Source organism: Grammomys surdaster, unplaced genomic scaffold (assembly GCF_004785775.1).
Source record: "Grammomys surdaster isolate TR1022 unplaced genomic scaffold, NIH_TR_1.0 126086, whole genome shotgun sequence".
In the NCBI taxonomy this organism is placed as follows: domain Eukaryota; kingdom Metazoa; phylum Chordata; class Mammalia; order Rodentia; family Muridae; genus Grammomys; species Grammomys surdaster.
This window is the reverse complement of record NW_021620894.1, coordinates 5,346,280-5,359,163: the sequence shown is the minus strand read 5'-3', so window position 1 is coordinate 5,359,163 and position 12,884 is coordinate 5,346,280. Positions and strand designations below refer to the sequence as shown.

The 12,884-nt window shown below is 47.8% G+C and overlaps 1 protein-coding gene across 1 annotated transcript in view; it reads left to right on the top strand.

Annotated features, from left to right (window-relative positions):
• Grik4 (glutamate ionotropic receptor kainate type subunit 4) overlaps positions 1–12,884 on the top strand; it is a 174,614-nt gene that overhangs the window by 96,100 nt on the left and 65,630 nt on the right. The window contains exon 10 of the mRNA XM_028755739.1: positions 5,467–5,670. Within this exon, the coding sequence (XP_028611572.1) occupies positions 5,467–5,670 (204 nt within the window). The remainder of the gene's footprint in view (positions 1–5,466; positions 5,671–12,884) is intronic.

Below are 12,884 nucleotides of genomic sequence, written 5' to 3'. Positions count from 1 at the left end.
CTCTGATATTAACTAATCAAAGGGTTATTTTCCCACCCCACACAGCATCTTGCCAGGGAAAGATAACTAGCACAGTCACACTGATATTCTTTCAGCCTCAAGCAAGGCAATGTACAGGCGGGCTGCACAGTCTAACCTCTACAAGATAGATGTGCACGGTCTTCAAACATGTCTGTTTCTCTTGGCCTTTTTTTTTTTTTTGAGAAAATAAAAGAAGCCTGTAGTCCTCCATTATGACATTCAAGAACTCCTGAGGCCCAGGGAGGGTGGGCTGGGATTGCTGATCTATCACAAACAGAGTGGAGGAAAAAAAAAAAAACCAAGAAAGAGGCAGGAAGCTGGAGCCCTGAGATATGGAGGAAAGGGCCTTGAGGAGGGCAGCAAAGCCTGAGAAAGCAACATCTGTAATGGTCTCCGAAAGACAGGAGAAAAAGACTGCGAAAAAAGTCGCAGAGGGGAAAGAGAACAAAGGAGTGTTGCTAGGTGCTTAGGAAATGCTGAGAAACACAGGCTTTCCTGAGAATGAGCATGGGCTGGGAAGGGGAAAACATGAATCCATATCCAGAATCCAGAATCTGTGTGCCCCGCCATTCATTCTTCCCTTCATTTGGAGATAAGACGCTGAATGTTTTCATTCATTCATCCAAGGAATATTTATTGGGCACGTCTATATGCTTGGCACTCTTCAAGGTCCTCAGGGAACTAAACACAAACATCCCTGCCTGTTAGAACCTTCTGTTTTGGCGTGGGGTATAAGACAGGTCATAAAATGTCAACAAATATTGAGTGTTCCTTATTTGAATGTCTTTGGACCCCAGAATATTTCAACCTCATGTGTTTTTCAGGTTTGGGAATTTTTTCATTAGACATTGCTAGCTGAACATCCGTAATAAGAAATCCTAGACTCTGAAACAACCTGGTAGGGTCCTGTTAGCACTCAAAATGTTTTCGATTTTGAAGTAGGTCAGGTCTGGCATTTGAGTTACAGATGCTTAACCTCTAGTGAAACTGTGCATTAGAAGGTGGTCTGGGAGCAATGGCAGGCAGCATCAATTTCCAGGTGGTCAGAGGAGCCTCCTTAAAGGAGTGGTGTCTGAGTTGAGGCAAGACACAGGGGGAGGAGTTACTCACCCCCTACCCCCATCCCATTGTCAGGAAACAGCAAAGAGAAGGAAGAGAAACAGGCTCCCAGGGCTCAGTCTCCCCAGTGCCCAGCTCCTCCTCTGTTCACCTGAGCCACTTAGAATGCCAGGAAGATCAGAGGAAGGTGGTGCTTCTCCAGCTGAGAACTGGGAACAACCTAACTGAGCTGTGTTCTTTTGGAGGGAAGCTAGGGCGTGGCATGACTGCTGGGCCCTCCATCCATCCATCTTTTCTATCTGTAGAACTTCTTAAGTCCTTCCCCTTCTACCAGTTTCACAGCCTAGTCCAGAGTTGAGCCCGCTTCTGTGCTCTTTGTCCCCAGTCACCGGTGGAGTCCTCCCAGACTCCTGCTTCACTTGCTAAGTATATCTCTCCACGCCACTCACAACTGTCCACACATTTCCTTCCTTAGTTTGGGTTCTAAATCCATCAATAAATCACTGTATCAAGCGTTACTCCATGCAGCCTTGGAGCCGAGGGTTCCTTACTTCCCCATACTTCCTTGATAGGATCCTGTTCCCTTCCCTCCGAAAGCCTTTCCCCAGCCCAAAGGTCATCTCTATTCTGGAGTCTTCCCTTGTGACTCCTGCCTTTTCTGCCCCTGACTTTCTCCACATCCCTCTGATGAGACCTAGCTCATGGATTTCTCACATCCCCTCTCATGAATGGGAGTGCCTCAAATATCGGGGTGCCCGACACACATAGGAACCTAACAATTAGAGTCCGAGTGTGGTAATACCTTTGAAGGAGGAGTTTTGAGAAATGCTTTCAAAGCTAAGCAAAGTCGGGGCAGGAAGCAAAAAACCTGCTAGGATATGTGCTTCTTGCCTCCTCCCGTCTGGAATCTGACTGTGGTAGAGGCTTCTGCTGTATTGAAGCCAGAAGGTCATATTCTTAGACGGGGAAGTTACTGGGGGTGGAGGGTGCACGTGTGCATGCGCGTGAGTACCTGTGTTTGTATGTTCAGATTAACACAGGAGTTCTTGAGAAGTTGATGCTGGCAAGATCTTCTGTGTGAAGGTAGTTCAAAGGAAACCAGAGTATTTCCTGTGCAGATGTGGCTAAGGTGGCACGCCTGAACCAGAAACTTTTGCTACGAACAAAGGCGCTAATCAAGCCCTGTGTGGTCCAGCAAATGGTGATCCTGAGCGATCATCCCGAAATTCAGGACAGAGCCATGTGATCTCACTCCCGCCAGGGGATACATGGGATCAGCTACAGCTCCCATTTTCAGAACACATTTTCCGTTCTGGGTCCCATGCTAAACACACAGCTGAAATGTCACCTCAGGTTCTCCCAGCATCCCAGCTGAGGACAAGCCAGCACTCGGCCTCCCTCATTTGTCATTACCAGTGAGCCCCAGGCCTGCTAATCCTTTGGCTGTCCTGTATCTCTCTTCCCTCCAAGATCAGCCCTGTGAACATTCCCTTTGAACATGACAGTAGACTCCAAGTGAACTTGAGAGTAAAGTAAATAGAAGGAGAGTTTCTTAGACTAAAAAAAAAAAAATCTCATTCTAGAGTAGAACCCCCTCAGCCATGTGCCATCCACGAGGCAGAGGCCTTTCTCATGCATAATCAACAGGTATAAGGGTGTGACAATAAGGGAAGCAATGGCCTCAGACCCTACTGATGCCACACCTGGGAGTCACACAGCCTCGTGTGAAGAGGAAGCATTGGGTGATTTTCATAGACACCTTGGCCTGAGCCTAGGGACAAGTCTAAGAAATGCATTGGTGTCAGAAGCAATGTGACTCCAAGGTCATCATGAGTTAGTTCAGCTGGGACGGCATGGAGATGGATGTGTTGTGGAGAGGTCCTTGAGCTGAGGACAGCCCGTGTAGTAGTCGAGGCTAACTCATTGTCATGACCACGGACTCGATCACAAGTTGAGCCCCACAGCACCTTCAACTCAGAGCCCACACCCCTGACATACAACCTGCTACTGAATGGGACACACAACCTTCCATACTCATGATGTTCAGACTGTTTCCCACCTCCCAGATCTCTGATCGGTCTGGCCCTCCATCGCTCCGTGTAGAAGCCCTCTCTGAACTCAGCCTTGCACACATCCCTCTGCTGGGATGCTCAGCTGTATCTCTGGTGATGCCGCCATAATCCTTGTGTGCATCTCTTTCTCTACCTGTCACGCCCGGCCCCCGTGCAGTTCTGCAGACCCGCACTTACCACACGCCTTGGATATTTACTCCCGCGTGTTTCCTGAACGACTCAGGCTGGCACCAGCTTGCCTCTTCTCTCTTATCTGCGCGTGTACCATGCCCAAGGCCTCTTCCCAGCTTTGTCTCCACCCAGTGCTTCCAGGAATCTGGGTCCACAGGTGACCCCTCCTGTTCTGCCTTCTCCAACTTCCCTGATTTGCAGGAATTCCTTGTCACCTGTCATCACATGACCCCTGTCCTCTCACCTCTTAAAAGGAGTCCATCACCGTACCGACTGAAGAGACTACCATACAACAGGGCATCACAGATGGCACATTCTTGGGCACAGAGAAGTGTGACTTTGAGGTAGAGAGGATCTTTGTGAGGCTACCTGATTCGTCCACCTTCTCTAGTTGGCCATTCATTCCTTTATTCATTTATGCCTGGATTCTTGTAGTCCCACACACCTTCCATGCCTGCTGGGAAAGGTTTTGGAACCAAGACTCAGCAGTGCACAGCTGTGCTCTTTTCTGAGTAGGAATGGCCAGATTCTCCTTCTTCTGGCTTCTTCCCATGGGCTTTCAGACCCCTTCATCCCTCATTGCCGGCCTCTGGTTGCTGGTGATATCGTGGTACATGGCTACTCTTCTCTCCATCCTTTCTAAAGTTAGGTTTCCTTGAAGGTGTGGTTCTCCATCACTCTTAGCCTGTCCTGCGTTAGTTCTTTCCCATGATGCCCCACAGGCTCCCTGCCTCCAAACCACTGCCCTTCTTGCCCTCACCAGCATGTTGAATCTCCATTGGTCTTCCCCATCCCCCTGCCTCAGCTGTATAGACAACCCTTATTCCAAACCCAGCATGCCCTTGCTCTTCTTCCCTGCCCAGCCATTCATGGCCAATGTGGTTCCATCACCAGTCATAGTTACAGATCCCAAGGATCTTAGGAGCCCTGTTCTCTGCACCCAATGTACAGCCAGGCATGGAGCTAACCTCCTATGACTTTACATCCTTCTAGCTCTTTCCAGTCTTGCCTGAGTCACATGTGCTCAGGACTCAGTCATATATCACAACAGAGCGTGTTCCCTGTCAGCACTTAGTATTTTTATTAATCACAGTTTTATGTCTTCAAGACCCAAGATGTTTCTCCATCCCATCTCATTTGACACACAATGGCCTCATCCCACATCCAGATCCATGCTTAGCCTTTTCTCTTCCGAACCCTTTCGGCATAACCATGGGTCCCTTACACTGGAGACCTCTCATGGACCACACATCTTCTCACAGGGAAGTGTATCAGAGGCTGCCCTTCCCTGGCCCAGAAGGCCCAACCCCACTTTTTTGTCTATCCAGGTTTCCACGTCTCTGCCAAGAGCCTGCGTGGATCTTCCTTCTCTGTGGCACTGTCTCTAGACATCTGCCAGAGTGACCTGCCTGCTTCCCAGTGCTCCCTGCCTTGCAGTACAGCTATTTGTTTATGTGAATGGTCTTTTAAACTTTTATACAGGATCTTGCAATGTAGACCAGGTGGCCCGTGACCTTACAGAGATCTGCCTGCCTCTGCCTCCCAAGTGCTGGGTTTAAAGGCGTGTATAGGAAACCTGTTTTTTTCTTTTAAAACAATATGTGCTTTAACATTTCTTTCTGAGTTGGAGTTATTTCTTAACATGATAACCTCAATTTCTAGCTTTTTTTTTTTTTTGCAGATGATATCAATTCATTCCGCTTTCTGGCTAAGTAATATTCCTATGTGCGCATCGTATTTTCTTTATCCATTCGCCGTGTCTGTGTTTTGACTTAGCCTGCTATCTTGGGAGGATCTTTGTATTCCTTACCAATAGATATATACATAGAGGACAAGATTGGCCCGTGGGCCTGGGGTGCCCAGTGAGGTCATATGGTGACTTCTGATAGCATAAAGAGGTTTCACATTGGCCCTATGCAGTGGGACACATGTGTGTTCCTGATAAGAAAATGTCCCAAAGGAGTACTTTGGAGAGTAGGTACAAGATGGAGCTGATTACCGCTTCGAAGGCTGTCTGTTACTCAAACAGCATCCTCCTCCTAGCCCCTCAAGTCCCTGGCCTCCTTTGCTCAGCCCTCCCCATCCCACATGGCTACAATGCCAAGGCTAAGACGAGACTGACAGCTGCCCAGTTTCGCTGCAGGAAAACCCATACTTAATGCTGAAGGGGAACCACCAGGAGATGGAAGGCAATGACCGTTACGAGGGCTTCTGCGTGGACATGCTCAAGGAGTTGGCTGAGATCCTACGGTTCAACTACAAGATCCGCCTTGTTGGGGATGGTGTTTACGGCGTACCTGAGGCCAACGGCACCTGGACAGGCATGGTTGGGGAGCTGATTGCTCGGGTAAGGAGTCCAGTGGTCTGGATTTATACAGGGTTTGGAGGGTGCTGGGGACACGGTGTCTGCTCTCTGCCTCATGTACTTGGTCAGTCATACTTATCTTCACCTTTCCGTTCCAGAAGTCTTTAGTGAGCTAAATGGTAAAAATGATTGCTGTGATTCCTATCCCAGGGTTCTCCCCAGCCAGCACTGGAGCAAGTCGGATTTGGACTTTGGGTTCTATTTGTAGACGATCCCTGTGTTTTATTTGTTTGCTCTGATGGCTTTGTTGCTTACTGACACTCCCTTGTCCAAGCTTGGATGGGCCCTGGGAGAGCAGAGGACGTCTACATCAGCTGACTTGGATGTATAGGAAATGTAAAGGGAAGTGTGGCAACATCAGCAGCTAGGGAAACAAGTGTTTCTTCTTGTGTCCTTTCCCCGTAATGGATATCTGTTTACAGACCAAGAGTCGAGGTGCACCAGCGTGTGCTATCTGTTTTCAGGGTAAATGGGAGACTTGATTAGACTCCAGGTCACTTCAGAATGCCAGTCTTCTGTCAGGTTAAAGCAAGGGCACAAAAACAGTCTTCTGGGGAAAAAATATTGTTTTCCTTGTGGACATGATCAACAACTGTAGAAATGAGAGAAACCATTGCTAATTCACTGCCCATGTTTCTACGGTTGAGTTTTAATGACCAGGACAGGTAAAGAGGACAGAATGTAGACAGTACATGTCTCGGTCCTTATGTAAGCTTGAACTCTCATTTCCTCTCTGTGATTTCAATGGCAGGGGCAGTTTCCACAGCCTCCCAGCATGAGCTGATGGTCCTGGGCTCTCCACAAGCATCTCCGATCTCCTTGGACTATTGCTGTCTGTACTTCACACATGAGCAGTCTGAAGGACTCAAGCTTAATGACGTGTTAAGTTACACTGTATTAGAGAGTGCTGGGATTCAAGCCCGGATGCCTTTCCTCATTGAATGATAGTCACGTGCTGCATAGGGAGAGGTGTCTTCATCTGTGATGACGGCCTCATAAGGCGATATTGTCTGGTGATATCATAGCGGTCTTAGTTTGCGTGTGACATATGATGGTCTCAGAAGATTATATTGCCTAGTGATGTCATAGGTGTCTTTATGAACTCTGTGATGTTTACACCATGATAAAAATCACCTAACAACTCATTGCTCAGGACAGCTATCTCCAAGACCAGACCTCTATGGCTACAATAAGACTTTAATCCTTTCTATGTGCCAAACTTAGGTTATAAGGTAACATTTTTTAATCCCTGTCTTTGAGGCTATAAATACTACTTAGATTTTTGAAACGGTAGTTACTGTCAGTGACTACAAAGAGTTCTATGTCAGTGAGAACTGTGGAAGAGGTGTTTAAGAGCTAATCAGGGAGGATGCTGGGGCCAGGCCGGGCAGCCCAAGCTGCAGCGTCTTCAGGGCTCCAGTAGGGTAAGCAGCAGAACCCCAAGCAGGGAATTAGGAACCACCCAGAGGGTGGGGGTTCAGAGTGAGCCTGTTCAAAAATAAGGTCCTGCTTACAGACTGAAGCTGGGGATGGAAGGCCAGTGGGTCAGCAGACGCTTCAGCAAGATCCCAGGATGTAGTGGTTTGAATGAGAATGACTCTCATAGACTGCTTGGTCCCCAGCGGGTGGAACTGTTTAGAAAGGATTAGGAGGTGTGGCTTTGTTAGAGGAGATGTCACGGGGATGGGGTTTGAGGTTTCAAAAGCCCATGCTATTCCCACTCTGTGTTCTCTCTCTCTCTCTCTCTCTCTCTCTCTCTCTCTCTCTCTCTCTCTCTCTCTCTCTCCCTCCCTCCCTCCCTCCCTCCCTCCTTCCCTCTCTCTCTCTCTCTTCTTCTTCTTCTCCTCCTCCTCCTCCTCCTCCTCCTCCTCCTCTTCCTCCTCTTCCTCCTTCTTCTTTCCCTCTCTCCTGTTGTGGATAGATATGAGCTCTCAGCTGCTACTTCAGGGGCATACCTGCCTGCCTGCTGCCATGCTACCATGCTGGTTATAAACACTAACCTCTGGAACCATGAGCCCCTGTTAAACACTTTCCCTTATAAGTTGCCTCGGTCATGGTCTCTCCTGACAGAAATATAAAAGTAACTAAGACACCAGGGGCTTGGAGATGTGGACACACCCTCTATGGATGCAGAAAGGCAATCGATGCTCCTCTCTGTAGTCCTAGACCCCTTTGGAATGCTTGTTTGGTAACTTTCCCATGAAGGCTCAGCTTCACAACCCGCAGCGAGCTGAAATTTCAAGGCTTTTCTTTGCCCCTCATCTATGTCCTTGGTCACCTTGAGCCCAGCTCTTTAGTCCCCCCAGGCTGCCTGGTGTCTGGCAGGAAGACTCCGGGGATGGAGGAGTCACTGAACAGCCATCTCCTTATTAGCCCCCTGATGAGCTGTGACATGGACTGCAAAGAGGGAGAAGATCCTAGGATTCGAGGGCACGTATCCACATACTGAGTGACTTGGGCAATCAGACAAGGATCTTAAAATTCACCCCAGCTTGTCTTCCAACGAGAACAGTGCTGTGTTGATCTCATCAAAACTCAGGGACATGGTATTAACTCAATGAGCACTTACTTAGTACTTCCTACTCTTCTAGACATTGGAGGTACACGAGACACATAAGTCTGGACAGTGCCTGTATAACTCCTGCAGCTAGAGAGCGAGGCAGAAGTTCATGACTAACCACACTTGTATATAATGTTGGACTATGCTAAGTTCAAGAGAGGCAGAGGACATGGAATTCTGAGAGTACATTTAAAGAGAATGGATCTTGTCTGGAGAGGGGGGGACCCTGGTGAGTGCTACTTTCCCTGGGGAGATGACTGGCCTACCCTCTGGAGAATGAGTAGTGACTGGGTCACATGGAAAGAGCTATTCATGTAATAAGGTGTCTGGATGTCACCGGGGCTGTCCCTGGAGAGAAATAGGGAGTGTCTGACATCATTTCTACCAAAGCTCCCCAAGGATACAGGAGATCTAGGCCCAGTTCCATCCTCAAAGATACTTCCTCCAAGCTGGTACTACAGTATTGCCCATGACACTGTTGGGGCAGTGGGAACATCCATACTTGGGAAGACCTTAGAGGTAATCAGACCAAATCTGTCTCTTACACAGAAGAGGAAGTGGAGACTCAGAGAAGTCAAGTTAATTGGGGCAGGTAGTAAGTTCACAGCCTGGGCTGTCTAACTTCAGTGTTCATGATCTGGGAGAGCGTAGGTAGGTCTTGGTGTCGTCTGGGTGTAAACAAAGGTTTCAGCATCTACTTGACAGTTGTGTGTACTAAAGTCAGTTCTTCTATCCTTGCCGCTTCACTGCAACAGTGTCCATCTGGAAGGAACGTCTTGTGAAAGGCTACACACACACACACACACACACGCACACGCACTCATTGGGCATACAGGAAGCCTTGCACAAGCTATTGTCAGGGCACCTGGTGCATTAGTTGAGAAAGGGCATTCAAGCACTTCCTGAATATGTGTGTGTGAAAAATCATTCCAGCATGCCTTTCATGTAGGTGCCACTAGCACTGGGAGTAGTGTATTAGGAATGAAAGAACAGAGACTCACAGAAGCAGGCCAGAGGGGCAGCACCCTGCCGGGACTAAGTCTGAGCACGGGGAGGATGGCTGTGTGGAGAACTTTGAGTTTGGATTTGTTTTGCCCTAGTCAGCCATCCTCAGGCCCTGCTTGGGGAAAGGTACGCACATTCATCAGAGGGAGCACCCCCGTCTAGCTTCACGGTTCAGAGCAAAGCACCCCATTGGCATTCGGCCCCGTGTTGGCAGAATGGCACATTTAGGTTCAAAGAGGAAAGAGCTTTGCAAGGCTTAGATTCAAGGCTCATAAGCCTGGGACATCAAATAGCTCTTACCAATGACATTTTGACGAATTAAGTGTAAATGAAGCTGAAATGCCTTGTTCCATCTCCTCTCCTGGGAAGGGACTTTGCCAGAGACCCGGAGAGGTGGCTGTCCGTGGCCTCAATCCACTGGGAAGATTGGCCAGAGACATTTTGCTGAACTGAAAGAAAATTCAAATAGTCCCCTGAGATCACTTTCCACCTTGAAGCCAGAGACGATTTTAACTGCAAATAGGTCATAGAACGGTACTCAGCATTCTTTAACAGAGAGAAATTGATCCGGGGGCCGCCAGATGAGTGTACCACTCATTCTTTACCTCCCCTGCCCTGAGTGGCAGCCGTGATGTGGTGAGGGGGCATTTGGCATCGCCCTCCCTGTGAAGATTTGCTCTCAACAGTCGGGCAGAGGTGGCCTTGAATTATACCTCCACACTTCACTCATTCATCAAAATGCCTACTTCCTGTCAAGAACTGCTTAAATATGAGGGATTACCTGTAAAAGGTCTGGAATCTATTCAAAACGTTAGATGAGAAAACTGAGAATTACTGTACGGTGTGACATGTGATATATTAATAACAGCTGTAAGAACGGCGTCATAGGATGACAAAGGCTAACACATTACATGTTTCTGATGGTGTTGGGGATTGAACCTCATTCTTCCTAAGCACACACTCTACCACTGAATGACAACCTCCGTCCACTAATTTGAACTTTATCTTTTGGGGTGTTTGGTGGTGGTGGTGGTGTGTGTGTGTGTGTGTGTACACGCGTGCGTGTGGCACACGCATTCACGAGCATGAGTCATTGTACATGTGTGCATGCATGGGCGATTTTGTGTCAGTCTTTACCTAAAATGAAACTCTATTTGAGACAGGGTCTCTCTTGTTCACCCCTGCATACCCAAAGCTTACTTGCCTGTGAGCTTTTGGGTGGTCTCCTGTTTCCTCTCTGTAGGGGTACACTGGGATTACAGACACCATGCTATTGTCTGACTTTTGGTGTGGATTCTTAGGTAGTCAGGATTGCATGGCAAACATTTAACCCACGAGCCTCTCCCCAGATCCACCAGGTGCTGTTTTAAGTGCTCGACTGACCCTGCTAACCAAATCCCCACAATAACCAAATGTCTAGACGAGGAAACTGTCACAAAACAGTTGAAAAACTTACACTCACTTGAGTAGCGATAGGTCTGGGAGAATATGAACCAGTTGTGGTGGTGGCTCAGAGAAGGGCACACAAAGGTAAAACCAGCTCAGCAGAGTGGAAGAGTCTCTGTTCATCTGAAATCCATCTGCTGTGGTTTCAGATACCTGTCATAAACCACGGACCTGCAAATACAAAAGGCAAAATTCCGGAAATAAATTGTTTGTAAAATTTCACTTGCATGTCATTATGAGTAGCATGATAAGAAGAATCATCTTTCTTGTCCAGTGTATCTACACTGTATATGTTATCCACCCCTTAGTCACTACCTGTCTATCAAATAAGGCAATACTGGTATTCGAGTTGCTGTCATCTCCTTATTTTACTTAATAATGTCCCCAAAGCACAAAAGTAGTGATACTGGCAATTCAGATGTGCCAAAGATAAGCCTTTTCATAAAATACTTCCCATAGGTGAGTGGGTAAAACTCTCAACTTAATAAGGAAAAAATACTGCGTTCTGTGTTGCTAAGATCTATGGTAAGAATGAATCCCCTGTCTGTGTGACTGTGAAGGAGAGGAAAACAATATGAAGGCTACTTTTGTTCTTGTACTGCAAGCTGCAAAAGTTACAGACATAGTGCATGATGGATGTTCAGTGAAGACAATAAAACACCGTAGAGCTTGGAGTTCTGTCCAGTTTCAGGCATCTGATGGATGTCTTGGAGTGCACTCCTTTTAGCTAAGAGAGGGATTCTGGAGAGGTCAAGAAGGATCATCTTTGTAGAAAGGACATTCTGGGTGTAACTGATGCTGAGATTCATTTGTTACCATGCTCTTGGCTCTGAACAACCATAGTCAGGCACAAGAAGAGCCAGGGAGGAATAAGCTATATTCACAAGCCAGTTGGGATGGGATTCTTGTGTTTAAATATATAAGCCGTGTTCAGACACCTAGTGTGGACACCACTGACTGAAGACTAGGCAGTTTATTGTGTTCAGAGAGGAATGGCAACTTGACTTTGGTCTAGGGGTTACTCAGCAGAGGAGAGGGTGGATACCATGTACACATCATTTCATTAGACAGATGCCAGTGATTCAGGAAGATGGCATGAACCTGACCTGGGCAATGCTGAGGATGCCCCAGAGTGATGGAGAGAGTGCGGGGATTCTTAACACTTACATCTACAACCTAGTAAACCGGGAGGCTTCCATTGCCTGTCAATTTGTAAACACCAGTTAAGGTTGTCTGCCTGCTTCTCAAGGGAAGAGGAATGGGCTGGCTGGCCCGGAAGGCCCTTTCTGGAATGTTTCCTTGTGTGTGCAAAGTGTGACTCTGCTTGCAAACCATGACCACCTGGGAAGAAAGGCAGACCATGTTGCTTCTGCTTGATTCGTTATCCACAGACTGGGGAGTTAAAGGGCCAGGACATGAACTCCGTCTTGGGTCACAGGTACCTTCCCTTTCCCTCTACCATCCAGCCCCCCCCTGAGTGGCACTGTCTCATCTGAGTTCTCTAAAGGCTGTTTTGGGGTCCTCAAGTCCTTTTAGATGTACTTGATTAAAAGCCAATAAAAGCCCTTCAGGTCTGCTTGGCCGCTCGCTTTCTCCTGAATGGCTGTGTAGCTGCCAGCATGCACAGGGTTCTCTCAGCTTTCCCAGCATGAGGAATGAGTGTTTCATTTTGCAGAAGACCACAGTGGGGCCTCCAGAGCCACAGCCTGTCATAGTTGGGAGGCCCAACAACATTCTCTGCCCCCTGGTTTTGGTGGAAGTCCACCCAGAAGTTTCCAGAACTTTGCTTCCCTCTGGTTTCCCTTGCCATTGTTCACAGAATAGAGTAGGGCCATGTCTGTCCCAGACATTTGGTCACATCTCTCCCTAGGTCAAATCTAAGCAACGAAGAAAGAAAGGATGAGGGAGGAGGGGCTGGAATCTCCAAATGCCAGGTAAGCGTTCCAGGCTCCCTGTTCCATTAGTCCTAGATAGCTGTGAGATAGGGATCATTACCCTGTTTCACAATGAGGACATGGGAACTTGGGAGGTTCTATAATTAGCCCACATCCAGACACACATTCTATGATCAGAGCTTAGAGCAACACCCTGTTCAGTTCCCAGGCTCATGTTCCTTCCACTGAGCTATGGGAGCATGAGAACACGTGACTATGACAACAGGTGACAGTGACAGAGAGTGTCTTGG